General features: G+C 53.4%; 1 protein-coding gene across 1 annotated transcript; it reads right to left on the bottom strand.

Annotated features, from left to right (window-relative positions):
* Positions 1-1,969: 1,969 nt before the first annotated feature.
* LHX2 (LIM homeobox 2) lies at positions 1,970-23,853 on the bottom strand. The gene is made up of 5 exons (XM_022578770.3): positions 23,095-23,853; positions 21,358-21,560; positions 19,997-20,400; positions 14,197-14,402; positions 1,970-4,831 (listed from the first exon to the last, which is right to left on the bottom strand). Exons 1-5 carry the CDS (start codon positions 23,212-23,214, stop codon positions 4,544-4,546), a joined length of 1,221 nt encoding a protein of 406 aa, XP_022434478.1. The 5' UTR covers positions 23,215-23,853; the 3' UTR covers positions 1,970-4,543.
* Between the last annotated feature and the right edge of the window lie 288 nt (positions 23,854-24,141).

Here is a 24,141-nt window from a genome sequence, read left to right as displayed (position 1 = left end):
GGCCCTGGAGAAAGGGAGGAAGAGAGGAGGGGGAAGATGGAAAGGAAGGTATGAAGGGCCCACTGGCCCTCCTAGAGTCCCCAGGGGCCAGAGGGGCCAGGGCGGCCCCTCCCTGGGGCCTCAGCTGGCAGATGAAGCCTGGAGGTGTTCACTCTTGCCAGCAGAACACACAAGCCATAGCGGCCAACACTTCCTCTCCAGGAAGCTGGTTCTGCCATGTGGGACTCTGACCTGAGTACAGGGGTGGCAAGGGGACCTGCTTGGTTGTATCCTGGGCCTGCAGCCCAGGAAAGAACAGAGGAATCAGAGGCATCTCCCCAAGGCCCCCAGGGCCAAGCTCCAGCTGGTATTCAAGGCTGTCCATGAGCTGAACCTGACCCACCTCCACAGGAGCAACCCCGGCCATTAAATTACTCTCCACTCCCCACTGTTCTCTGTATCCTCTTGCCTGTGCCCAGGCTGTGTCCTCGCCAGGAATTCTCACCCTGCTCCCCTCCTCCACCCGGTCACCTTTGGTTCATCCAAGATCCCAACTCACATAACATCTCCTTGGAGTCTCTCCCAACTTCTTGAGACAACTCCTCACCCCTCCCCTGTAGCTCCCCTCATATTTAGTCAAACATGAATATAGCATGCATACATTCTCTCATGGAATCCTAACAATCCTCCTACAAGGCGGATAGCGTTGGCCCCATTTTACAGATTAAGATACTGAGGTTCAGAGTGGCTAAGTACCTTGCCAAAATTCTTGCAAGGCAGAGAAGACTGTGGAAGGTCTCTTCCATCTGCCCCAGGCCTCCCCTCTCTAGGGAAAAGGAGACTTCATAGGATGAGACAGGGCAGGGGACCGTCATTGTCAAAACCTCAGCCCCTGCAAACTGCCTAATGCCAGGCCTGGGTATAGGTCCCCAGAACCAGGAGGCTCTCCATGTTCACAGCAGGTTGGAGACCAAAAGGTTTTGGTGACGGTCCCTTGGTCCCCTCTGGAGCCAGCATGCAGGGAGGTGGCAACACTGCCCCAGAGTCTCAGGTAGCAGTGATGACAGCGTCTTCTCCCTCCCTCCCATCACCAGGGGACAGCGCTGGGCTGGCAGCCTAAGCCCAGCCTCATCCCCTGCCCCACCGAGCGCCTGCTTTCCAGTCTGAGTCTCTGTTTATTTCTGCTGTCCTTTTGGTGCCACCTTCTCTCTCTCTGAGTGTCACTCTTCACCAGTTCAAAACGACCATCTCTATTCCTCTCGCTCTGTCTCTGTCAAGGTCTCTGTCAGCCTCTGAGTCTGTCCCAGGATCTCCCTTTCTCTCTGAGTCTTCTCAATCTCCATCGGCTTTTCTCTCCATCTTGTCATCTCTCCACCTGTGACTTTGACTCTGTCTCTTAACCTGGATCCCTGTCTCTTGTCTCTCTGCCTCTTCACTGCTCTGTGGCTGTTCTCTCTCTTTCCATCTCTCTTTCCCAGTCCACTGCGGATCCGCCTCTCTGCCCTGTATCTTTTTCCCCATTGTCATCTCCCTCTGTCTCTGTGTCTGTGCACATCTTTGTCATTGTCCCTTTCTGCCTCTGTGTCTCACTCTTTCTCTGCCTCTCTCCCCATCTCCCCGTCTCCGTCACTCTCCCTGAGTGTCTCACTCTGTGTGTGGTGCTCTCAGTCTGGACTCAGGGGAGAGCAGTGCCTTCTCCACAGCACCCCCCATCCCTGGCCCAACAGCAGGCCCTGCTTCCAAAGTTGCTCCCGTGTAGAGGGCAGGGGACCCCTGGGCATCATTCCAGGGCCTGCTCCCTCTGGGTGGCAGTGCTGACAGACAAGATAGGGATCGGACTCAGGTCTGTCCAGGCCTGAGCAAGGAGCACAGCCGGGTTATGTGGGGGCATCTGGGTGCCTGCAAATGTTTGCACGTGTGCAATCTGGGTTTGTACGCGGGTCTCCCTGTGTGGGGTGCTCTGGGTGTCTGTGAGCGTCTGGGCCTGTTTATGTCTATCTGCTAGATTTGTGCACGTGCGTCTTTGTGTGGGGCTGTCTGAGTGTGAGCATATTAGCCTGTGGGTCTATCCATCCATTAGAGCCTCAAGAGTGTGCCTGTGTCTGTGGGTCCCTGGGAGTACCTGGAGTCGGGCTGTATCTGTGTGGCTGTCCACGGGCCAGGCCCTCTGCTTGCATTCTCTTACCTAGTCATCAAGGAGGTGTAGATTCTGTTACCCTATTTGACAGATAGAAAAGTTGAGGCTCTTAACCCACATGCTTGGATGTGTGACTACGAATGTGTCTGCTTGAGGCTGAGAGCTTGGCATCTGGAGACAGACCTGGTTCAAACCCTGGCTCCTCCACCACTAGCTGCCTGACCCCAGGCAAGGTGGTTAATCTTGGGCAATCCTGACTTCATTCAGCAAAAATGTATCAATCAAAACCAGATAAAACTAATCCATGGTGCTACAAGTCAGAATAGGAGCTACCTTGGGAGGGGTTGACAGGGAGGGGGCCCAAGGGAGACTTCGGAGTGCTGTAAATGTCCTGTATCTTGATCTGGGTGGTGGTTACATGGGTGTGTTCATTTGGAAAACAGCAATCAAGCTGTTCATTTCAGAAATGTGCCCTTTATGCACATTATACATCAATATAAAAGTTTACAAAAAATTTATTGAGCTCCTACTATTTGCCAGGCATTAAATTGCAATAGAAACAATAGTGCTTTGTGTGTGTGTGTGTGTGTGTGTGTGTTTAACATTTCAGAAAGTGAGTCGCTTCAGGCTTTACATACTTTCAACCCATTCCTGCCCTACTCCCTTTCCCCACATGGTCCCAATCATGATGGCAGGAGGAGGAAGGGAGAGGGACCACAGTCCTGGGCTGGATTGCTGCCCTGCCCAATCTTGCCTGGCTGTGTTCTCCTCAAAGCAGCTATGATCTTCCCTCTGGGTTTTCAAATTGGTGGGCACTGTGGGGCATTTTGCTAGACGACGGCTGGCATTCGATCAAGCTGGTAACAGAGTACTCTGCAGTAGGGCTCAGGGCAAGAAACGAGGGGCATAAGATGCTCAGTGGACAGACGTCACACCTGCTTGATGCATCCAGCAATGACAGGCAGTGCCTGGATACACACATTCCTGCTCTCCACCTGCAAGGTCCTGACCTGTCACTTGTCATTCCATAAAATATACTGAGCTCCTACATGCCAGGCCCTCCGCTGGGCCCCTCAACACACCTCACTTCACCCTCATTACAACTGTCATATAAAGGTCATGACTGTCACCTTCCAGCTGAGGAAACTGGGGCCTGGAGAGGTGAAATGACTTCCTTCAGCTCACACTGCTCAACAGTAGAGATTCCAACCTCATTCTGCCTGGCTCTCAACCTCCATCCTCTCTGGATGCATCTTTTCTCTGGGTTTCTGAGGTTACCTGAAGCTTTAGTAAAGGAACCAAATTCATTTGGTTTTGCCCTCTTGGAAGATTTTGAAATTTTGTGTCTTATATTAGGAAAACTCGAGCTTATGCTGCCCTTTGGTGACAGCGTTCACTCCTCATGGGGAAAGGCCTCCCTCATTGCCTGACATACCCTTCCAGCCCAGAGAAGAGAAGAGGCAGGTGTAATGACCTTTGAGCTTTGTCAAAGGATCCAGCAGGGTGTGCTTATTTAGTATTTGAAAGAACACATGCATGAATGAATGGTATTTTGCTTACACGCTCCCCACTTAGCACATAGCACACGTGCTAAGATGATCTCTTGTCTGTCTCTGCCTCCACTCTAAATTCCTTAAGGGCAGGGACTGTGTCCACTTCATCTCTGGATCCCAACAAGCAGCCCGAAGTCTGGCACAAAAGAGGGTCCCTGCAAATATTACAAATTATTATAAATAAATATTATAAATAGGGGAAGACCTTGGAATTGATCCCTGGGCTTCAGTAAGACGCTTAAGTCCCGTGAATCTGGCACACCTCTAAACAGCAGTGGTACCAGCTAGTTTCAGTAAGTGGTTTTATTACTGGTTAGATTTTACAAATTCTGATATTTGAACAGACTTCCACCTTAAAATTCTAAAACAACAAAGCGACTGTTGGAGGGGGTTTGATTTTTTTCCTTTTTTTTTTTTCTTTTTTAGGACTATTCAAAGTAACAAACTTTTTTTTTTTTTTTTTTTTTTACATTTTTGCTCTGGTCATAAATATACAGAGAGAAAAAGAGGGAGAGAAAAATGAACAAGTCATCCAAAGTATGGAGATAAAACAGTATTCCTAAGGCACGTGGCAGTCTTTGAAAATACAGAAGCTCTAGCCAACTTAAATTATTTGTTGTTTTTCCTCGCTCAGTCCACAAAACTGTACAGTGACACAAATGTTGTGTTGCAGGTAGATCTTCCAAGTAATTCCAGTCCACACCGCTGTGTCTGCAAGGGGCGTAGTTATTTTCTTCCTCATTTTCCAGGCGAGATCCTAAAATGTGGTTAGTTAGTTGCTCAAAGCCTCTATTTTAAAATACACTTGGAATTCAACTAAAGATAATTTCTTTTTTAAAGAAATTGTGGGGCAGGGGCGGGGGGCCAAGAATCATTAGAAAAGGTTGGTAAGAGTCGTTTGCGAGGGGCTGTGAGGCTCGTGGCCCTCCAGGTTGCCAGGCACAGAAGTTAAGACGGACGTCACAGTCGGCAGGGTGGGGCTAGTCAAGTCTGTGAGGGTGGTGGGCGTGCTGGAGGGGCTGAGCGAGGCGTTGGACAGCTCTGAGGCCGGTCCCGACGGCGTCCCTGTCTGCAGCGCCGCCTCCGTCGACTTGTCCACACCAGTGTTTTCCTGCCGTAAAAGGTTGCGCCTGAACTTGGCCCGGGCGTTCTGAAACCAGACCTGCGTCGGGGAGAGGGAAGGGCTGGTCAGAGGAAGGCGGGCAGGACGAGGAGAAGAAGGGCAGAGCATGCCTCCGGAGTGTTTAACTCAGAGATGCCAATCGGTGTTCTGCCGGAATCGGGGGGGGGGGGGGGGGCGGGGAGCTGTGTATTAAAAAGTTGGGCTGGCAATATTTTGTTTTGTATTTTTATTGTTAATACAATAAAAATGTCCTTTCCTCGAATTGCCTGTTACTGGGTTTCCCCTTCTGTTAGAAGTTTCTCAAATACTGTAGCCACTAGCCACATGTGGCCACCCAGCACTTGAAATGTGGCTAGCCCCAAGACGGCTGGTCTATAGGTGAGAACCACATCAGATTTGAAGGAAGCAGAATATCTCGATGGTAATTTTTATTTTGATTACACGTTGAAATGACAATATATTGGACATATTGGGCCAAACAGGATATATCCTTAAAATTAATTTTACAGGTTTCTTTTTGCTTTTTTAATGTGGCTACTGGAAAGTTTTCAATGTAAAATTACATATGTGGCTCACATAGCATTTCTATTCTGTTCTGGGAGGTTCACACAAACCAAATCTCGATCATTTTTCACCATGGTTGAGAGGTTCGTTTTTTTGGCAGTCGCCTTTAAGCCGGCAAGAGATCCCACAAATTCTTGTGGGTACCATTTTTCAAGTTCTTCATGGCAAGTCTGGGAAATACCAGAACGATGTAAAGAACACACAGGAATCAGTCAATAAAGAGTTACTATGAGGAAGAAAAAGACGCAGCTCCTAATCCCTGCCGCTATCTGCTGGAGAAGCCGCCAGCATCCTGGACCACTGGGTTTCAGGTCTCAGGGCGGAGTGGACAGAATGGGAAGAGCTGCCCGATGAAAGATTCCCTCTCCCGACCTGCCATGTCCCAGTATCCTTTACGAGGGAGGTGGGGTGGGGGGCCCAGTTACTGAGCTCTGTGTGAAAAGAATGCCCAAGAGAGAGAATAAGGGTTTGCTTTCATTTTCCCTTGAGCACCGACACATGCACACATTCGCACCCACACCACTGCACACAAGCCTGTACACACGAAGCATCGATACTTATCTACACAGCACCCCCCAGCCAGTATGCCCACCCATGGAACTGCACAGAGAGATCCCGCTGTACCCCAAGGTCCTCAAAGTACTTTGGGAGAAGCCAAGAAAATCTGGGGGGACGAGGGTTGGGGGATGGGGTGGGAGGTTATATCTCCCAGAGAAAAAAGCCCAAAGGACAGGGCCCCTTCCCTTCCCTTTGCGTGAAGAAAACACTCGCCGGAAACCTCCCGGTAAAACAGAGGGCCTTGGAGAACTGAACAGATTCTAGGGTGTCCAGCTGCGTCCTTCCAGGTGCACCTGCATCTCCTGTCTTCCCAGTGTCTCAGACAGGGATCGGAAGGGCCAGCCCTCGGCCCCACCCTCCCCTGGGGACCACCCCAGCTCCAGGGGCCTGTGGCCTCAAACCCTCTTTTTGGTGGCCTGATACAACTTGGGCTCAATTAAAAAGCACAGCCTTTAGAATCCTGGAGTAAGGAGGGAGATGCAGACCCTGTGAAGTCGGGAAACAAAGCTCTCTCCCACTGGATCTTTCCAGGAAGAGAGCACATTTTCCCTGGCCTTTGCCCAAAGCAAGCCCATCACCTCTTCTGGGGGCTTGCAAATAAGTACAGTGCTTCTAAGACCAGCCTCGATAGGCACTTCTTGTGATGGGGGCTCCTTCCCTGCCCGGCCTGCAGAAATCTACAGAGGTGGGACTCTGTGTCCGTCTGCCCAGAGAATGACCGATGGAGAAAATGATGGAGAAAGCCCCCAGACACCCTCAGAGAGAAGAGGCAACTTCCCCAAAGTAACACTGCAGATTGGGGATGAGGAAGCCTGGAGCTGTGACACTCTTGCCACCGTCCTGTCCTGAGCATGTGTGGCCCTGTGAGCGTCCCGTGGGCCTGACTCTCCAAGTGGTAGCAGGAGCGGGAAGCCCCGGGGGCAGTGCATCGCCCATCGGTCCGGGGCTCCAAGCCCTTGGGAAGGGCGGGAACAGTTAGTTGCCGGCTGTTTGCTATTTCTCTGGCGTTGCCCCTAACAGAGGTTTGTAAACAATGACACCATCTTCCACAACTGCCTTCTCTGCTTTACCGAATCTGAGGCGCTGGGAATCTGGTGGATGAAAGTCAACAACTCAACTAAAAGCCAGCTGCTGCGGGGGTTTGTGTGGAGTTTGTTTCTCACCTTAAGCCAGGCTTCACCAGAATTCTCCTGGGTATTTCAAAAAAAATCCCCTCCCAAGAGGTTGTTGGGACAGGGACCTTGTCTAAGTCATCTTTATATCCCTGGGGCTATGGCAGAGGGACTGGCAAAGATTAAGAATCAGTCACATGCATTCAGTTAATAGTAATACTAACAGATAACATTTACAGACCTCTTCATGCCGGGCACCCAGCCATCCTCTAACATGCACGCTCACAGGTTATCTCCATGATAGGCCAAGTAGGGAGGTACTATCATTATCCCCACTTTATAGATTTAAAACCAGAGAGGCTTGGAGAGGCAAAGTCACTTGCCCAAGGTCACACAGAGGCCAAACTGAGAGTAAGATCCAGGATTATCTGCCATAAAGAGTCCATGCTTTCCCTACCACATGATCCGGAGTGAGTCAGTGAATGAATGAATGAATGAATGAGTGAATAAACTCAGAAGCAACTACGATGTAGTGGAAAGAGCACAGGCTGTAGCTTCCAGCTCTGGTTCTGCCACTGACCAATCAAGTGACCCCTGCTAGTCCCTTACCTCTGGGTCTGCCTCAGTTTCCCCACCTGTACAACAAGGGAGTTGGACCACACCATATGATCTCTATGGCCTCTTGGAGTGCTGACAGGCTGCGATTCTCTGGCAGCCGCAACAAGGAAGATGATCTGCTCTACCCACCCATCTTCTTGAACTGACAGCCCTCTCTCTTCATCTCCAGGGAGTGCCTCAGTCAGGTGCCCAGGGGATCCCCAGTAGGTCCTGGGTGGAGGAGGAAGCCCACATGGTTACATGGCTCCTCCTCAGACACCCCCTGGCCCTGAAGGCTGAGCTTTGCCTCGCAAATCCCCTTCCCCAGGATTCTTTCATCAAGGAGACCAGGAGGGTCAGTGGGAAACCCACTCTGCCCCACAGATCCCCTCCAGGGCCACTAAGGAAACCAGCCAAAATACCAACGCTTCAAGACCAAAAATGTCCACTGGCGGCTTCTTTTTATGACATCAAAACCAATGGCTGCAACCAAAGCATCTGACCAGATGGGACAAGTGGAAGTCACCACACAGCCACTCCACGCAGTCGCAGAGGAAATGTCTTGTGACGAATGTTATGTGAGAAAAAAAAGGATAACAAAATGACATCCTCTGGTATTGCAACTTCATAAGGCAAATAATAACGACGAATATTATTCACTCAGAAGGCAACGTCTAAGCAAAGTTCTAAGGATTTTACACATATGAACTCCTGTTAGTGCCTTACAAGGTCAGCACTGATATTATCATCAGGTGAGGAGACTGAGGCCCAGAGCCCAGCCAAAGACGCAGAGATGAGATGTGCATCCCAGCAAGCTGGGCCCACGCCCCTACCCACTACTTAACTTCCAAACTGCACACCTGGATTACTGGTTTCCTGTGTCTTCATATGGGTAACTTTCGCCCCTAGTTTTCTAACCTGCCTGTATGGTGGTTCTATTATTTTATAAACTTTAAAGAAAGTTTTCTTTAAAGAATAAAAAATAATGAGCAGTGGACTGGATATCAGGACCCCTTAGGTCCAGTTCCAGGGCTACAACTACTTTGCTCTGGGGCCTTGAACAAGTCACTCCACCTCTCTGGGCTTCAGTTTCCTCTCTTCTAAACGGAGAGATTTGGGCCAAATCACCTATGAAATTCCGTCCAACTTCAACCATCCGTGACTAGATCAAACACTCTGTACAGCCCTGTGCAAATGACATGCAGAACAATGCTCACTCTCCCCATTTTACAGGTGGGGAAGCTGAGGCTCAATGAACTGAAGTCCTAGTTTAAACCTCACCTCCTCAGGGAAGCCACTCCTGACCACCTCCCTCCCCAGGTCAGGTCCCCGTGTTTATGCTCTCGTTGCACCCCTATATTTTTCCACCCTAGCACTTCTTCTATTTTATTTTTGTCAAGAATTAAATAAGGGTTCTGTGGCCAAATACACTTGGGAAATGTTGGACTAGACAAAGTTGAATCTCTTCAAGATTTCTCAATGCCTGTATTAATGCCAGTGTGCTCTGATCTCTAAGAGAAGGATGCAGTCAATCTTTGGCATTTCCCAAACTTATTTGGCCCTGGAATCATTTAAAGATATTTTTACTATGAGATATTTCAAATATACAGAAAAATATAGAGGTCAATCTTATCACCATTTTAATTATTTATACAGTACCTTGCTGGACATTGTCTCCCCTGTGGACTGTACATTCCAGCCGCGCGCCTGTTCATTGCCAGGGTCATCACTGAATCCTCAGTACCTCATGCCCCCCCCAGAACACGGCAGGTCAGTGTATTTGCTGAAGTGAGCGAATGGAGGAAAGCTAGTGTCCTCAGTTCTTGAGTTCTCACATAGGTTAATGATGACTAACTGGTCATCTGAAGAATGCTTTTAAACTGCTGGTTGTTAAAATGTATTTTCCTTCAAAGTCACACTGGGAACCCCTAAGGAGACGTTCACCCATCCAAATCCATCAGCTCACCAGCCCCTTCCCCAGCCTAGGGCACCTTAATATTCTGCCTTCCTAATCCTTCCCCAGGAAGGAAGAGAGGCAATGCAGAGGCGCATGGATGTGCTGAGCAATGCTCTCCAAGAACTGGTAAAGCTTAATGTCTTAATGGACTTCGGTCCAAGGAGCCATTCTGTCTCCCGGTCACCTTGCCCACTGGCGACAAGTGAGTACTGTGATTGTCATGCTGCTGCTGCTGGTGACAATTCTGAGCACTTTTTACACCCCTAGGGCTTTACAACAGAATTCCTGCTTTCCTACCAAGACATGGCATCTATGACTCACTCCTCCCCTTGTCCCCCATCTGTCCTGCTGCATTCGGCAGCTACATCCAAGGGGAGGGGGTGCTGAGAATCACAATCCCTACACTGTGCCATATTGGAAAGAGCTGTGGAATCAAACCAATCTGGGCTTGGCCCCTCCCATCACTTATTAGCTGTGAGACTCAGTGCAAGGGTTTTAGCCTCTCTGAACCTCAGTTTCCTCATCTGCAAAATGAAGATAATTAAAATTTTTAAATGTGTGCAGAAGGGGATGGTAGACTGAGCCTTACTAGGTGAATGTGTATGAAGTTAATATTTTTGAGTCCCTCATATATACTTTATAAATTACACTTTATGTCATCTTATTTACTCCTTGCAACCACCTAGTGAAGCACTGTTATCATCCTCATTTTATAGCTGAAGCTTAGAGAGGTTAAGTCACTCACTCATAACCATTCAGAGAGTAAGTGGGAGGGCTGAGTCTGGACCTTGTATCAGCTCCAAATTCCAGCAGGGATACTGCATCCCGGGCCTGCCATGTTGATGCTTATGCATTACAGATTCAGTAACAGCCTAGAATCCCTACACACACACACACACACACACACACACACAGACACAGACACACACACACACACACACACACACACACACACACACACACACGCCCTACATCATCCACTTCTGGGAACACAGCCTCAACCTCAACCTGCCCTGCCCTGCAGGCTCTCTCCACAGGGTCGAGGTGGACCACAACCTGCAGGGGGCACCCAAGGCCTAGCACAATTAAGCTTGTGTAGCCAGTGATGAGAAGCCATTTCATGGGCACCTACTTTGTCTACTTTGTACCAGCAGGCACCATGCTGGAGCCTTCCCATTCATTGTCTCAATCCTCAGGAATCCTCAAGGTACAAGCTATTATTATCTCCACTTCAAAGACAAGGAATTGGGCTCTGAGAGGAGAAGTTAAAGTGCCCAAATCACATTGTTGTTATGTCAGAAAGGACTTTAATCTATATGTTACCTTCCAAAGCCACACCACCAGCTGCCTCGCCCCAAACTGCCCCCATCCCATCTCCCCCAGCTGGCCCATCAGTAGTCAGAACACCTGGGAGAGAGCCCCACCCTGTCAATGCCTGGCTCCTGTGTCCTCAAGTAAATCACTTCACCTCACTAGTTCTTAAGCTTCTCATCTGTAAAATGGGCAGGAAAATATTAAGGTAAGGAAGACGAGTGGCTGGAAAGACAAGGCTTTGCAAACTGCTGCATAGTCACGAGCTGCTGTGCTGTTAGGGAATACTAAGCATTTGTGCAGGAGATTGGGAGGTCTGGGAGGAGGGAGAACAGGGGTCTGATGTGTCCTGTGGGTATGACTGCCCTCACCCCAACAACGTACAGGCCATAAACGATACTCACACTCAGAGGCTGTCACTGCTGGGTTGGCTTAGAGGAGAAAGGGCAATGCCCACTGATCAGACGCGCCTGGATGTGGATCCAGCTCTGCTACCTAGCAGCAAAGTGTGACTTGGGGCAAGTGGAAATCATTTGGGCCTCAATGTTCTCTCATCTGTACAGTGGAGGAGAAGGGATCATGATGCCTGATAGTGAGGACTCAATGAGCAAGTGTACTTCATGAGTCTTTCAACACATAGTAGACACATAGTAGAGCGCTCAAACATTTATTGATTAGTGCTTCTATCAGTGATTCTCTCTCTCAACTAGTCCCATGCCCTGGCTTTTCTGAGTCCCCATGGTGGAGAGGGCATGCAGGTGTGAACAGCCCTGGCTCAGGATTCTAGGGGAGGAAGAGCAAGTCTAGACCCAGGTCACACAGATGAACCCTTCCTCACATACAGGGTAGGTAATTGGTCCCTCCCCTGGTCTCCCATAGAAACTCCCTCCCGACTGATCACACTATGGGGAAACTGATTGTGGGTCTGTCTCGACACCTAATAGGTGAACTTCTTCAGGGCCAGGACTGTGGTTCATTCACCTCTGTGTCCCCAGGGCCTGGTGCCAATAGCTATTTGGTCAGATGAAAGAATGAGAGATAACTATGCTGGAAATCCAATGTGTTCCTAAATCAAGCTTCCTGCCTTACCAAGGCCAGCAGAGATCAGCTCCCCACTCCAGATTCAGACCCAACCATGGACATTTACTCTTTATTTCACTTAATCTGGATAATTGGCGAGGTATGTGCCTTAATGGTGCCCATTTGACAGATGAGAAAGCTATGGCTCAGAGAGGGTAACTAATTTGTGCAAGACACACTGCCAGCGAGTAGACGGGCAGAACGGAACCCGGCTCTGCCTGACTTCAAGTCCCTGTTCCTGCCCCTGCCTGCTCTTAGGGCTTTTTTCACGGATCCCTTTTCCCCCACCAACTCACCATAAGGGCATCTAGAGAGAGGAAGGACTACTAACCAGAGAAAAGGCAGCAACCACAGATCCTGCGTCCAAATTCGCCCAGGGCTGAGGAACAGAGGGGGCGCCAAGAAGAGTCGCCCGACCTAATCCCCAAAAGGAAAAGTCGGAGGAAAACGGACCAGCGGGATCTGAGACCCCAAGGGGCCGCCTCTTCTAGAGCCCTGGTCAGAGGGACCTTGGGCAAAACGGATCCCAAACAGGAGGGGCGGGGCCTGCGGGGAGCTCCAGGGCGGGGGGCGGGCCCAGAGAGGCGCATCGGCGTCTCATTGGCGGGTCCTCAGCTCCCTCCGCTACGTCACTGAGACCGCGCGAGACCAAGCTGCGCCAGACCCGTCGCGGTGCACCTGGCTGGCAGCCGGGGGCCTGGGCGCCTGGAATCCAGGCTTCCCGGAGATCTGCGGACCCTCGCCCGCGTCACAGTCCCATCCCGCCACCAACGTCACCTCCAAAATGCTTTCTTAAAAGTTCTAACAGACTCGCAAGAAAGCTTAGGGTGGCTTCACAGCCTTCGGTGTCGTCACCATCACCCTCACCCACTCGGTGTCGTCACCCACCCCCGGGCCCTCAGTCCTCAAAGACTTAGGGCTAGGGGGTCGGTCGGACTGGCCTGCCCTCAGAGTCCAGCACCACTCCTCCTGCTGTGGGACCATAGTCAACTCACTTCATCTCTCGATTTTCTTACCCAAAAATGTGCATTGTTATCCCTACAGTCACACGTTCTGAGGAATAAATTGGTTAAACTAGCTATAAAGGGAGATATTCTCCCACCTTATCATTGTACAGATATGGAAACTGAAGTCCAGCCACCAAAATAATTGTTTATACTAGTTAATATCAGTTAACTGATTATTCTAGTTAATGTTATCCTAGCTACCATCCACTGAGCGGTTGTCAGCTACTGTGATGGGCACTTACATTATCTCAATTGCTCCTCCAATAAGCCTTCAGTGTAATTTCTTGTGCCCATTTCACATACAAGGAAACTGAGGCTCAGAGGAGTTGGGTGACTTGCCCAGGACCATGAAACGAGTAAGAGGAGGAGCTGAAGATTTAAAAAGTGGTGACCCAAGGCTCTGCCACAAGTTTGGGTCATACAGGCAGCTGGGATACCTGTATCCCCAAATGGGGTTCTTAACATTTTGGGGGTGGTGGACAGACCCTTAGGGTATCTGGTGAAAGCTCTGGATCCTCTCTATCAAGAAAGCACCCTCACATACAAGTGCAATGCTGCTTGTTTTCAGAGGCACCCATCTACTTCCACCCAGGGGATCTGCCCTAATCCCTCTCCCTTACAAACCTTGCTTCTGGGAGAGTCTGAGAAGCAACAAAGAAACAGAAGGTAAATCTAGAGAGAGACAGGAAAGAGAGAGAGAGAGGGAGAGAGAGAGAAACTAGAGAGAGTAAGTGAGGAACAAGAAGCAGAAAGAGCAAATGGCTAACAGCAGGTGCCTTGGACGGGCATCCTGGTTTAAGGGGCCAAGGTTGCCGGTGGGGATGTGGGGGGAAGCTCTGGTTTAACTGAAATGCTTGAACCTTTTACAACATGAGCATATTTGAGTGTCACTTGGGTAATAAATAGCAACTAAGAATTGCTTACAAGAAAGAAAAGAGACTGAGTGTGTAGACAAAGAAGACAGAGGGACACACAGACACAAAACAGAAACACTGAGGGACAAAACTTGAAGGAGAGAAGACAAAGTTAGAATGGAAAAAAAAAAGATTGAAATACAGCTAGAGATAGACTGAAGAGATGGAGAAAGAGAACAGAGAAAGATAAAGAGATAGGCGGACGTAGAGCGGAAGGTCCTTCCAAGGCCCACGGCCACTGTGGGATTCCACCCCAGGTCCTGACGCCACAGATGCCCCCACCCCTAGCCCCGGCCTGGCTGACCTGGAGGACCCGCTTGGTGAGGCCCGTCTTTTGCGCAAGCTGCTTCAAGTCCTTGGCGTCGGGGTTGTGGTTAATGGCAAAGTAAGACTTCATGGTCCGAAGCTGGTGGTGCTTGAAGGAGGTGCGCATGCGCTTCGTCTTCTGGCTGCTCGGGTACGGCTGGTCGCGGTCCAGGTGCTCCGCATCGTTCTCGTTGCAGCTCAGGGCTGGGGAAGGAACGCAGAGGCAGCAGGTGAACCTTCTGGTCCGGACCCCCACAACACTGCCAAGTCCACACCCACCCCACGCTTCGCCAAATGTTTCTAGCCTCAGAACCACACGGTGGGTGCTGCACCCCGGTGAGGTGGAGGTATTATCCCATTTTATAGACTTATAGGGGAGTTTGAGGTTGAGAGAGCCATCTACCCAGGGTCATTCAGCTAGGAAATGCTGGATTCAAACCCAGCTCTAGGAGAATCCAAAAACCATTCTGAGCCATCATGTTACAATGATAATAGTAATAATAACAACAGCTACAACTTGTCAATGACATTCAACTCCACAAGATGTGCTAAAGGGCTTTACGTGCACATTTTCATCCTCAAAACAACCCTTTGAGCCAAGCATTATTTCCCCCTTTTTACAGATATTGAAACTGAGGCTCCGAAAGGGAAGTCACTTGACTGCAGACGCAGGCCCATGATCTCCCCGTTTCTCCCTGCACTCCCTAAGGAGGAATGCAGTCTCCAGTCTCCCCTGCCCCTTCCCCCCACACAGTGTCTGGGGCAGGCACCTGGAAGTCACAGGCTTCAACTCACTTTCCATACTCTCCACTCACTTTCAGTTCTCCCTCATCAGTTCCTACAACCAAAGGTACTGCACGATCCCTTAGCCCTGGGCCACAGGCACTGGGTCGAAGGTTGGAAATTGTATTTTGTAGCTTAATCCTCACCACTGCCCTATGAGGCAGTTGTTTCCCAGTTTGACAAATGAGGTGAACGAGGCAGGGAGGTTAAGCTATCTTTGGAAATCTCATGGAGTGGCAGAGTTCTAACCAAAAGGGAAGGAAGCTGGAGGAAAATATTAACATGTATGCCACACCCAGGGTATGCCTTTGGCTCTACATACATGGGGGGAGGGGGGCTTCACTACTGCTCCAAGGGGTGGCTACTGCTACTCACCCCATTTTAGAGATGAGGAAACTAATGCTAAGGAAAATAAAGCCACACCATTGGTTATGGCTGAGCCTAGATTCAACACTGCAGTGCTTGCCTCCTTGCTGTTTCTTTCCCCTACACCATAAAGGCAGGCAAAGATGAAGCATGACTCTTTGGGGAGCCCGTCCCCATCCAGAAGGGGCCCAGCTGGGCCTGTCAATGCCTAGAAGGCACTGGGGTGGGGGACAGGGATGGAAAACTTGGGCCTCAGAAAGTTGCTTAGCAACCTGGTGGCTGATGGGGACACGCAGGACCCCTCTCCAAGATCCCCTCAATACATCCTGAGCCATTCCACACATAAGGTCTTACTTTGGGGAATGCCTCATAAGAGATTAATTCATTCCCCCTAAAGTGGGCAACTGGGAATATATCTCCTGTCTCATCACATGCCCATAATAGAGCTGCAGATTTAGCAAATAAAAATACAGATTGTCCAGTTAAATTTGAATTTCAGATAAACAATAAAAAATTTTTTAGTATGATGTCTCAAATATTGCATGGGACATACCTATACTGAAAACTGCTTTGTTGTTTGCCTAAAATTCAAATATTGCATGGTATACACTCATACTAAAAAATTATTCATTGTTTATTTAAAATTCAAATGTTGTATGGGATACACTTACAGTAAAAAAATTTACTTGTCGTTTACCCAAAATTCAGATTTAACTGGGAGTCCTGCATTTTATCTGGCAATACTACCTCAGAAGTACTCCTGCTCTCCTGGTGACCTACTCCTCCCCTGTCCAAGTGAGGAGTGGTCCCTTGCAGAAAAATTTCACAAGATGCTGGTCTTGTCCCTAACCTAGGAGTTGTCAGCAAGTGGCTACACCTCCTAAGGGCTCCTCCCATAGGCACCCAGGCACCCAAGTCCTCCAGCCAGGCTACTCCCACTGAGAGTGCTCAGGGTGAAGAACGAGGATCCAGCAATTTAAAGGGGATCACAGAATGACTCCAAATGGGATCCATGGAAACTGCCCTGCCCCCACTGTGGGGAGCAACCCTCTTCTTGCCCCTAGTCCCCAGCTCCACGGGAGGGGGGGGGCAGGCCTCCCCACAGGGGATCTCTGGGCCCATTCCTCCGCCCAGCCCCTGCCTGGGCCTTGCTGCTGTTAATGAGCTCCATGGGGACCCTGGCGCCCCACGAACCCAAGGGACGTGCCCTGAGTGAGGCCTAGATGGGGGGAGGTGGTTGGGGGAGGGAGAAAGAAAGGGCAGAGAAAGGAAAGAAAGGGACAGATGTAGAAAGACAGAGAGAATGGAGAGAAAAGGAGAGATGGTAGGGAGGGAAAATGGACAGAGCCAGGAAAAAAGAGAGAAGAGCAGAGGAAAAGAAAGCAGTGGATATGGAGAGAACCAGAGAGAGACAGCTACAAAGACAGAAAGAAACCAGGAGAGACACAGAGAGAGCCTGAGGGGACAGCAAGGCCCGGAAATAGTAGGGATGTTGTGTGGTGGAGGGTCCAGGCCAAGGAACTGAATCCCAGGTCTCAGGGAGACTGGGTCCCTGCGGGGTGGCTTTTTCGAAGCTGTTACAGGCTGGGGAGTGGTGAAAAGGGGAAAGGGAGAAAAGGAGAGGAGGGCAGAAAAGGAGTCGGCCCAAGGCAGGGAGGCCGAGGCCGGCCAGCGGTTGGGGCAGGGGGCTGCGCTGGGGGCAAAGAGGCTGTTGAGCCCAGATTTGGTCGGTGCCCCAGGCCCCGCACTCTCGCCCCCAGCTCCCCAGAAGGATCGTGGTTCCCCAGAATTGGGTCCAGGGAGGAGCAAGGGGATGAGGGGAGGGGGAGGACCAAGCTTTCTCTCTCCTTTTTTTTTTTCCTCTCAATTAGGCCGATTCAATGGAGCTAAAGAGCTCGTAAAATCATGAATAATTTACTCGTGATCTGTTATTAACCCATCGGGTTTCGAGCTCTTGTCGCTGGGACTGAACCTGTAATCAAATCTGACTTCGCCTCATTTTACTAAAGACTAGATTGTAGGTTCAATTGTCTAAATAATGGATTGGAATCAAATCAGTAATTACGCCGCCAGGCACACACACACACAGAAAGCTGGGGCTGGGGGAGGCCCGGGCATCCGGCCGGTCCGCGCGGGACTCCGTGGCCGCGGCGCGCAAGCCCGGGCGCAAAGCGTGCGGCCCGGGCCCCTCACGGGCTCCGGCAGCCTTGTCCGCGACCCCGGCCGGCGGGTAGCCACGCTCTGGGGTGGGGTAGGTTTCAGTTCCGCCTCTGGGACCTGGGCTGCGCTCTCGGACCAGAGGGGCAGCCAGAGAAGGACCGCCGCGGCCATCGCCCCGGAAGGACTTCCGACCCTGCGGCCCCGCCGCTCTGAATGCCCTTCCCTGAGCGAAGGGCCGGGCGCACCGACGGCGCCCCCTCGCCACTCTGCCCGAGCTCACCGCGCTGTAGTTAGGTGCCGCCGCTCCTCCACCAGACTGTCCCCCACAGCGATGGGCTTTGCAGGGGGTCCATGTGTCTGGGCCCCTGGGTGCGGGACACACACAAACAAGCTCGAGTCCTCACAGTCAGAATCACGGACACACGCACACACACACACTTGCCCGGACACACCTCCGAAATCTCACCCTCCACGGGGCCCTCTTTCCAGTCCCAGCGGCCCCGCGGCCCACACTGCGGCCATTTCTCTCCTGCCAGCGCCGGGAGGGGAGGGAGGGGGACAGCAGCCAGACCGGGGGAGGCCTGGCCGGGCTGGAGCGGCGAGGGAGGCTCCCCCTTTTCCCAACCTAGTCCCGGGAGCCCCGAGTAAGCGAGCCGCAAAGCCACCGGCGGCACGCAGTGCGCGGTTAAGCCCGGGCCAAGGCCAGAGACGTGAGCGTCGGGAGAGAAAGAGACAGGAACAGAGAAACGGGAGACGCACGCAGAGAGAGAAAGTGGCGCCTAGAGAGCCGAAAGGAAAAAAAAAGGAAGAGAGGGACCAAAGAGAAAATGACGAGATGGCATGCGTGGGGAAGTCTCGTAGAGGTGCCAGCTCCTCTGAAACTCAGCCTCCAGCCACATCTTGCTCGGTGCGGCGCGGCCTCGCCAGGCAGGGCGGCGGAGCAGCAAAAAGCACAAATACACCTCGGTACCTCCTACCTTTCAGTTGCAAACCCGGTTGCGAACCTGTCTGCCCGGGAAAACATAATCCCGCTCCCAACCACCACGCGCCCTGTGGCCCAGCCCGCCTGCTGTTCCTACTGGAGGCCGACCCCACTTGATAAATAGACCGGCTTTGTTTTGGGGGACCTGATCTGGACTCCGTGTGGTCTATTCAGGGTGGTGGGTGACGAGGGATGGAAGTTTTGGAGAGCCGCATCTCTGGTAGAGCCTTCAACAAATATTAAATCCGCCTCACAGACCTGGCCGCAGCCCCCTCACCATTTACCAGACTGGGGGCTGTATTTTCCTTCCAGCTCCGCACACCAAGACACACATGCCCCACGATCACCCAACAAGCAACTTCGCTGGAGCGAACAGGGGATCCCCACCCACCTCCCATCCCACCCCCCGCCCCCCTCCCCGCCCCGAGCCAGCTCAGATTTTTAAAAATCAAAATAATCCTGACTTCTTCCCCACCACAGCCCTCCGCACAGTTCAGGGTTTTTGTTTTGTTTTGTTTCCACTTGTGCATTGGACTAAGGGGAAAAGGAGAAAGAAAACAAAGTCTCCGAATCCAATTCTGTCGCAGACGAAATAAAGAAAGTAATTGCAAATAAACTCTATCAAGTTCAGGAGCCCAGGGAGTCATAAACCTTTCCCGGCCTTGCAGACTTCGGGCAGATGTTAATGGTTCAATTTGCCGGGCGGGAGGGGGCAGAGCCTCTCCCGGAACAACCCGGGGTTCAAAGATGCCGGAAATGCGAAACAAGTCCTTCACCCTACCCCGGCGCAAGGCCAGGCCTACTGGGTCCCAACCCGGGGCGCCGACTTTGGAGGGTCGCGGCTCTCATCCCAGCGCCCCGCTGTCACCCGGAACTTGGAGGAAGAGCCCCCGGGGGAAACCGAGACCTGGCAGAGCAGGAGGACTGGGTGGGACACTACGACCCACTTTTTCTCAAAGGCTCCTGGGCCCAAGTTTCCCTAGCCTGCCGCACTCAGGACACTTCGCGTGACCCCGGCTGCAGGCCAGGCCAAGCTCGGTGCCCGAGGCCACAGCCAGTGCTTTCTCTTGGGACCCCCGCCACTCTGCTTCGCTCATCCATCGCCCCAGATCCTCTCCCTCAGCCACGCCAACCTAGAGCCTGTTTGGTGTCGGCTCTGCCTTGTTTTCCCTATCCTTGCACTTTCTGCACAGCAAAGTGGGTAAAAGGCCCAAACCAAAAAGCTGTTTCTAAAAAATTTCTCAGCGACATGGTCCTGCACCCAGAGCATCAGGACCATTAATACACCCTCTCCTCCCGCTCCAGCCGAGAGCGCAAGGGCTGGAGCCCAGGGAGCTAATGTCCCTTCTGCCAGGTCGTCCGGTGGGCCTGGGGAAGCTAAAGGCTGGAGTACCCAGAGTGCTATAAGTATACATGTATAAGACACTGAAATTCACTCGGCTCTTGGCCACTGACGCAGTGCACTTTCCCTCAACCCGTCGGGGCGCTCGGGGCGCCTCGCACTCACCAGCGTTGTAGGCCGCCAGGTCCGCCCCGGGCCCGGGGCTCTTGCGCTTCCTCGGCCGCCCCTTCTGCACCGTGCCCACGCCATTGTAGTAGGGAAGACCCAGAGGGTTGGCCCCGGCTGCACCCAACCCCGCGCTCTTGGCCGCGGCAGCTGCCGCCGCTGCGGCTGCCACATCCGCGTGGTTGAAGTGCGCGGTGTACTCGCCCTGCAGCAGCGCCTCGAAGTGCAAGCGGCAGTAGACCAGGCTGTCCTTCATGCCGAAGTGGTCTCCCGTGGTCAGCATCTTGTTACACGTAGTGCACGTGAAGCAGTTGAGGTGATAAACCAAGTCCCGAGCTCGCATCACCATCTCCGAGGCCGAGATGCCTAGGTGGCAGCGGGCGCAGCGCTGCACAGAGAACCGCCTGTAGGGACCATCGAGGGAGGGACTGTGGGGACACACGGTTGGGTACCCCCCCATATCCCTCCTCCAAGTGCCATTGCTGCCACTGGCGGAACTCCACTCCTCAAGACTGGCAACCAGGTCTTAACTTGGAGGATGGGGGGAAGATGGAACTAGATTTTGGCCCAGGTCTGGTCCTATCCTGAAATATAGTTTCCCTTAAACATTTTCATGCCTACAAAGACTTTACCCAGAGTCTGAGCAAGCCCTAGGAAAGCCTTTGCTCGGGAGTAAGGGGAATTTCCCAGTTACCCCTTCCTCAACCTCCACAGCAGTGCCTGGGCATCCTACAGATGTTTGTAATTTGTAAGAAACACAGAGACGGAGAGAGAGAGACAGACAGACAGACAGAGAGAAAGGGAGAGGAAGAAAGAAAGAAAGAGGGAGAGAGAATAAGCAGACCTAACCCTAAACCCAGAGAGGAGAACCAAGGAACCTGGAGTCTGTTAGTGATTCCCGTTCTTCAGTCCTGGCCAGTTTTCACTCCCATCTCCAGGAAAGACCCGGAAATGCACCCAATCCAATCCCCCAGCTCTCCCTCCAACTTTGTTCCACACCAGCCTAGACTGCCTGGGTTTGGCGGTGGGGGGGGGGGCCTTTTTCTGTTCCCTCTAGTTGACCCAAGAAACTTCAAAGGGAGAAGGGTGCAAGGACCCCCAACTCGAGCTTATTTTTGGTCTAAGCTAAGAAGAGGACACTTTCTGCTTTTCTCTGGGTCCCTACACTTTGCAGATCTTTCCAAGATTTCCCTCAAATTGCTGTTTAAAAAGGATGTCATCCAATTTGTACTGGCTTGGAGAAGGGAGGACCTAGGTAGGGAACCCTCCCTTGGGACTGGAGGGAAGGCAACCAGAGAAGATTGCATCTGAGATGAGGGGTCCTGGGTGCCCAGGGCAGTGGGTCCCGAGGTGGGGGCTACCTGTAGTAGTCTTCCTTGCAGTAGATGCTTCCATCCTTGCTGAAACAGGTGAGCTCCGACTCCAGGTTGAGCTTGCACTCGCAGCACTTGAGGCAGCGCATGTGCCACTGTTTGTCCACCGCCAGCAGGTAGTAGCGGTCGGAGATCTTGCCCCCGCAGCCGGCGCAGAGCGCAGCGCGGTCACTGCTGATGGACGGCATGGTCTGCGGAGGGAGGGAGGCGCGAGTCCGCAGCGCCTGCGTCAGCCTGCGACCCCGCTGCCACGCCACGGGGAACCGGGCACCTGCAGCTCCCTCCGAGGCTCCAGCTAGCCCTAAACGCGGGGGTGGGGGTGGGGTGCCTGCCAGGGTGTGCGGTGCTCTTCCTGCACCCCAAAAGGCCCATATCCAGGGGGCTCAGGACCCAGGCCCGCCCATGCAGCCCAAGCCGGCCACAGGCCCAGGACCGGCTGCTGGCCTGGATAGATCTTCCTCCTTACTTCTCCCCTTTCCTGTCCCCTCTGCTCTTTTCCCAGAAAGGCTCATGCTGTGTTTGGGGACTCGGGGCAGCAGTGGCTACTTCAGCCAAGCCCTCCAAAAGCTTCCCCCAAACTGTTTCTTAAAGGACCCACTCTGCTGGGTCCCAGGAAAAGGGGTAAGATGACCTAAAAGTCACCCTCCACACAGACTCCTCTCCAGAGACTCGGTGGAGCTCCTGGCCCCTAATCCCAGTGATCTCTGGATCCTTAAGCCGAAGGTTCAGGCCAGGGCAAATCGCGGGGCAACCTCTGCCCCTCCACTACCTCTGCCACATTGTCTGGGGCCCTCTTGGGTCCTGGGAGATGGTGAGTGGGGTGCATGGGCACCCTCAAAGTCTCTGAGCGCAGGATAGGCCCAATCCAAATCCTCTCCTAACCAAACTGACAGGCTGAGAGGGTTTAACTGGGGAAGAAGAGCTCAGAAGCAGAGGCACTGGGGCTGCTGCTCTTGCTTTCCAAGCAGAGAAGCTTCGCTCGTGCTCCCCACCTCCTTGGCCTCTAAAGGTCACTTCTGGGCCCGGCTTGGGCAGCGTCTGCTCATCGGGCCCCCAGGGAGGTCTGAGGCAAGGAACTGGCTATTTGGGGCTGGGCTGGTGGAGCCAGGTGTGGAGATCCGAACGGACTCTCCTTCCACAAGAGCCAGGCCAGAGCCTGAACTCCCGGCCCTAACCGAGCCAAGTCGGGCCAGCCAGGAGGCCCAAGATGCGAACAACGAAAAGCCCTAGCCTAGAAGACTTCGACCCCTGAAACTGCGCTGGGACGGGAACCCCGATTGCCAGGAGGCGGGGAGAGGCCCAAGTCGGCTGGAGCCCCAGTGCTGCCGGTTTGTTCGCCTTCCCCGCGCCGCAGGCGGCGCCGCCAGCAGCCAGAGCCGAGTGGTGGAGGAGAGCGCAGGGCTGGCGACCAAAAAGCCCGTTGAAGTGAGAAGAGAGCCATCGGGCCGCGGGTAGGACTTCGCCCCCACTTCGGGAGAAATGCTCTCTTCCACCCTCAGCGTCTGAAATTTCGGTTTCAACCTTGTTTCCCTCCTCCGCCAGCAGCCGGGTTTCCCCTGAGCCGGGAGCTACGGGCCTTGCATCCTGTCCGCGGAGCCCCAGCGTCCAGTCCCGTGCGGCACGAAGGACGCTCCCCAAATTGCCCCCAAACTTAGGAGAGCAGAGGTGCAGACCGAGCCGGTCCCGTCCCAGCTTTTGGCCCCGACCCCGCAGCTGTGCGCCTACCGTCTCCGTGTCGCCGCGGTCGATGGCGGAGCTGATGGCGGGAGCCTCGCTCTTGGCCCTGCGGTCCATCTCGTCGATGACCCCGTGCACCTCGGGGCCCGACAGACTGTGGAACAGCATCGCGGCGGGACCGGCGGGGCCGGGGGCGCGGCTCCTCCGCGGGAGGGCTTGCCCCCCGCCTCAGCTGCCTGGCGCTCCCCGCGCTAACGGGCCCGGTGCATAGCCACCGCGGCCCCGGCCCCGCCCGAGCTCGGCTGTGCCCCCAGGCCGGGCTCCGGGCCCCGGGCGCCCGCGGGCCAGGACGCCTCCCGCCGAGGAGCGGGGGCAGCTACATCGCGGGGCGCCTGGTCGGCGGCGCCAAAGCCAGGGTCACAAGGGCACGGGGCGGGTGGGGGGGTGGGTGCGGGAGGGGGCGAGAGACCAGGGCAGAGGTCAGCGCCCGCCGCGGGCGCTTTCACGCCGCTGGCATCGCCCGCCCGTCTTCGGCGCCCCCGGCGCAAAGCAGGAGCGCAAACTCTGCCCGAGGCTGCGACGGCTGCGGTCAGGGCTCACCCGGGAGCGACTAGGTGCCCGCGGCCGCCCAGCTGCCTGGACCGCTCCCCTCCCCGGGATGTGCCCCCAGCCCAAGGCAACCCGCCTAGGCGCTGGGTCGGCTACTGAAGTACGGGTTTCTCGGAAGCCGGCGAGCGGAGCAGAGACACCGGGAGAATTGAAGAAGAGGAGGAAGAGGAAGAGGAGGAGGAGGAGGAGGAGGAGGAGGAGGAGGAGGAGGAGGAGGAGGAGGAGGAGGGGGATGAGGGGGAGGAGGAGGAGGAGGTGGAGGAGGAGGAGGAGGTGGAGGAGGTGGAGGAGGAGGAGGTGGAGGAGGAGAAAAAAGGAGGAGGAGCAGAGTGGGAGGAGGAGCCGCCGGCCGCGGGCCCAGCCGCGCGCAATGCTCTCCAAGAGCGCGCCGAGCCCAGCCCCGGCTCTGCAGTCCGCGCCAGCCAAGCGTCCGCGCCTTTTCTACAGCCGCGCCTGACATCACGTCCTGCTGCCGCGCCATTGGCC

This window comes from Delphinapterus leucas, chromosome 6 (genome assembly GCF_059928025.1).
Source record: "Delphinapterus leucas isolate spDelLeu-1000000601 "Yukka" chromosome 6, BTC_Dleu_Yukka2, whole genome shotgun sequence".
Lineage (NCBI taxonomy): Eukaryota > Metazoa > Chordata > Mammalia > Artiodactyla > Monodontidae > Delphinapterus > Delphinapterus leucas.
The sequence above is the reverse complement of the archived record's forward strand: the minus strand, read 5'-3'. Positions and strand labels throughout refer to the sequence as shown.

Bases quoted from the DNA above. Each gene is read 5' to 3' on its own strand.
- LHX2 (XM_022578770.3), bottom strand. From the start codon at position 23,214: ATGCTGTTCCACAGTCTGTCGGGCCCCGAGGTGCACGGGGTCATCGAC. The intron at 21,561-23,094 runs GTAGGCGCACAG...CTCCCTCCGCAG, and splicing joins ACCGCGGCGACACGGAGACG to ACCATGCCGTCCATCAGCAG. The intron at 20,401-21,357 runs GTAGCCCCCACC...TGGTCCCTACAG, and splicing joins TGCAAGGAAGACTACTACAG to GCGGTTCTCTGTGCAGCGCT.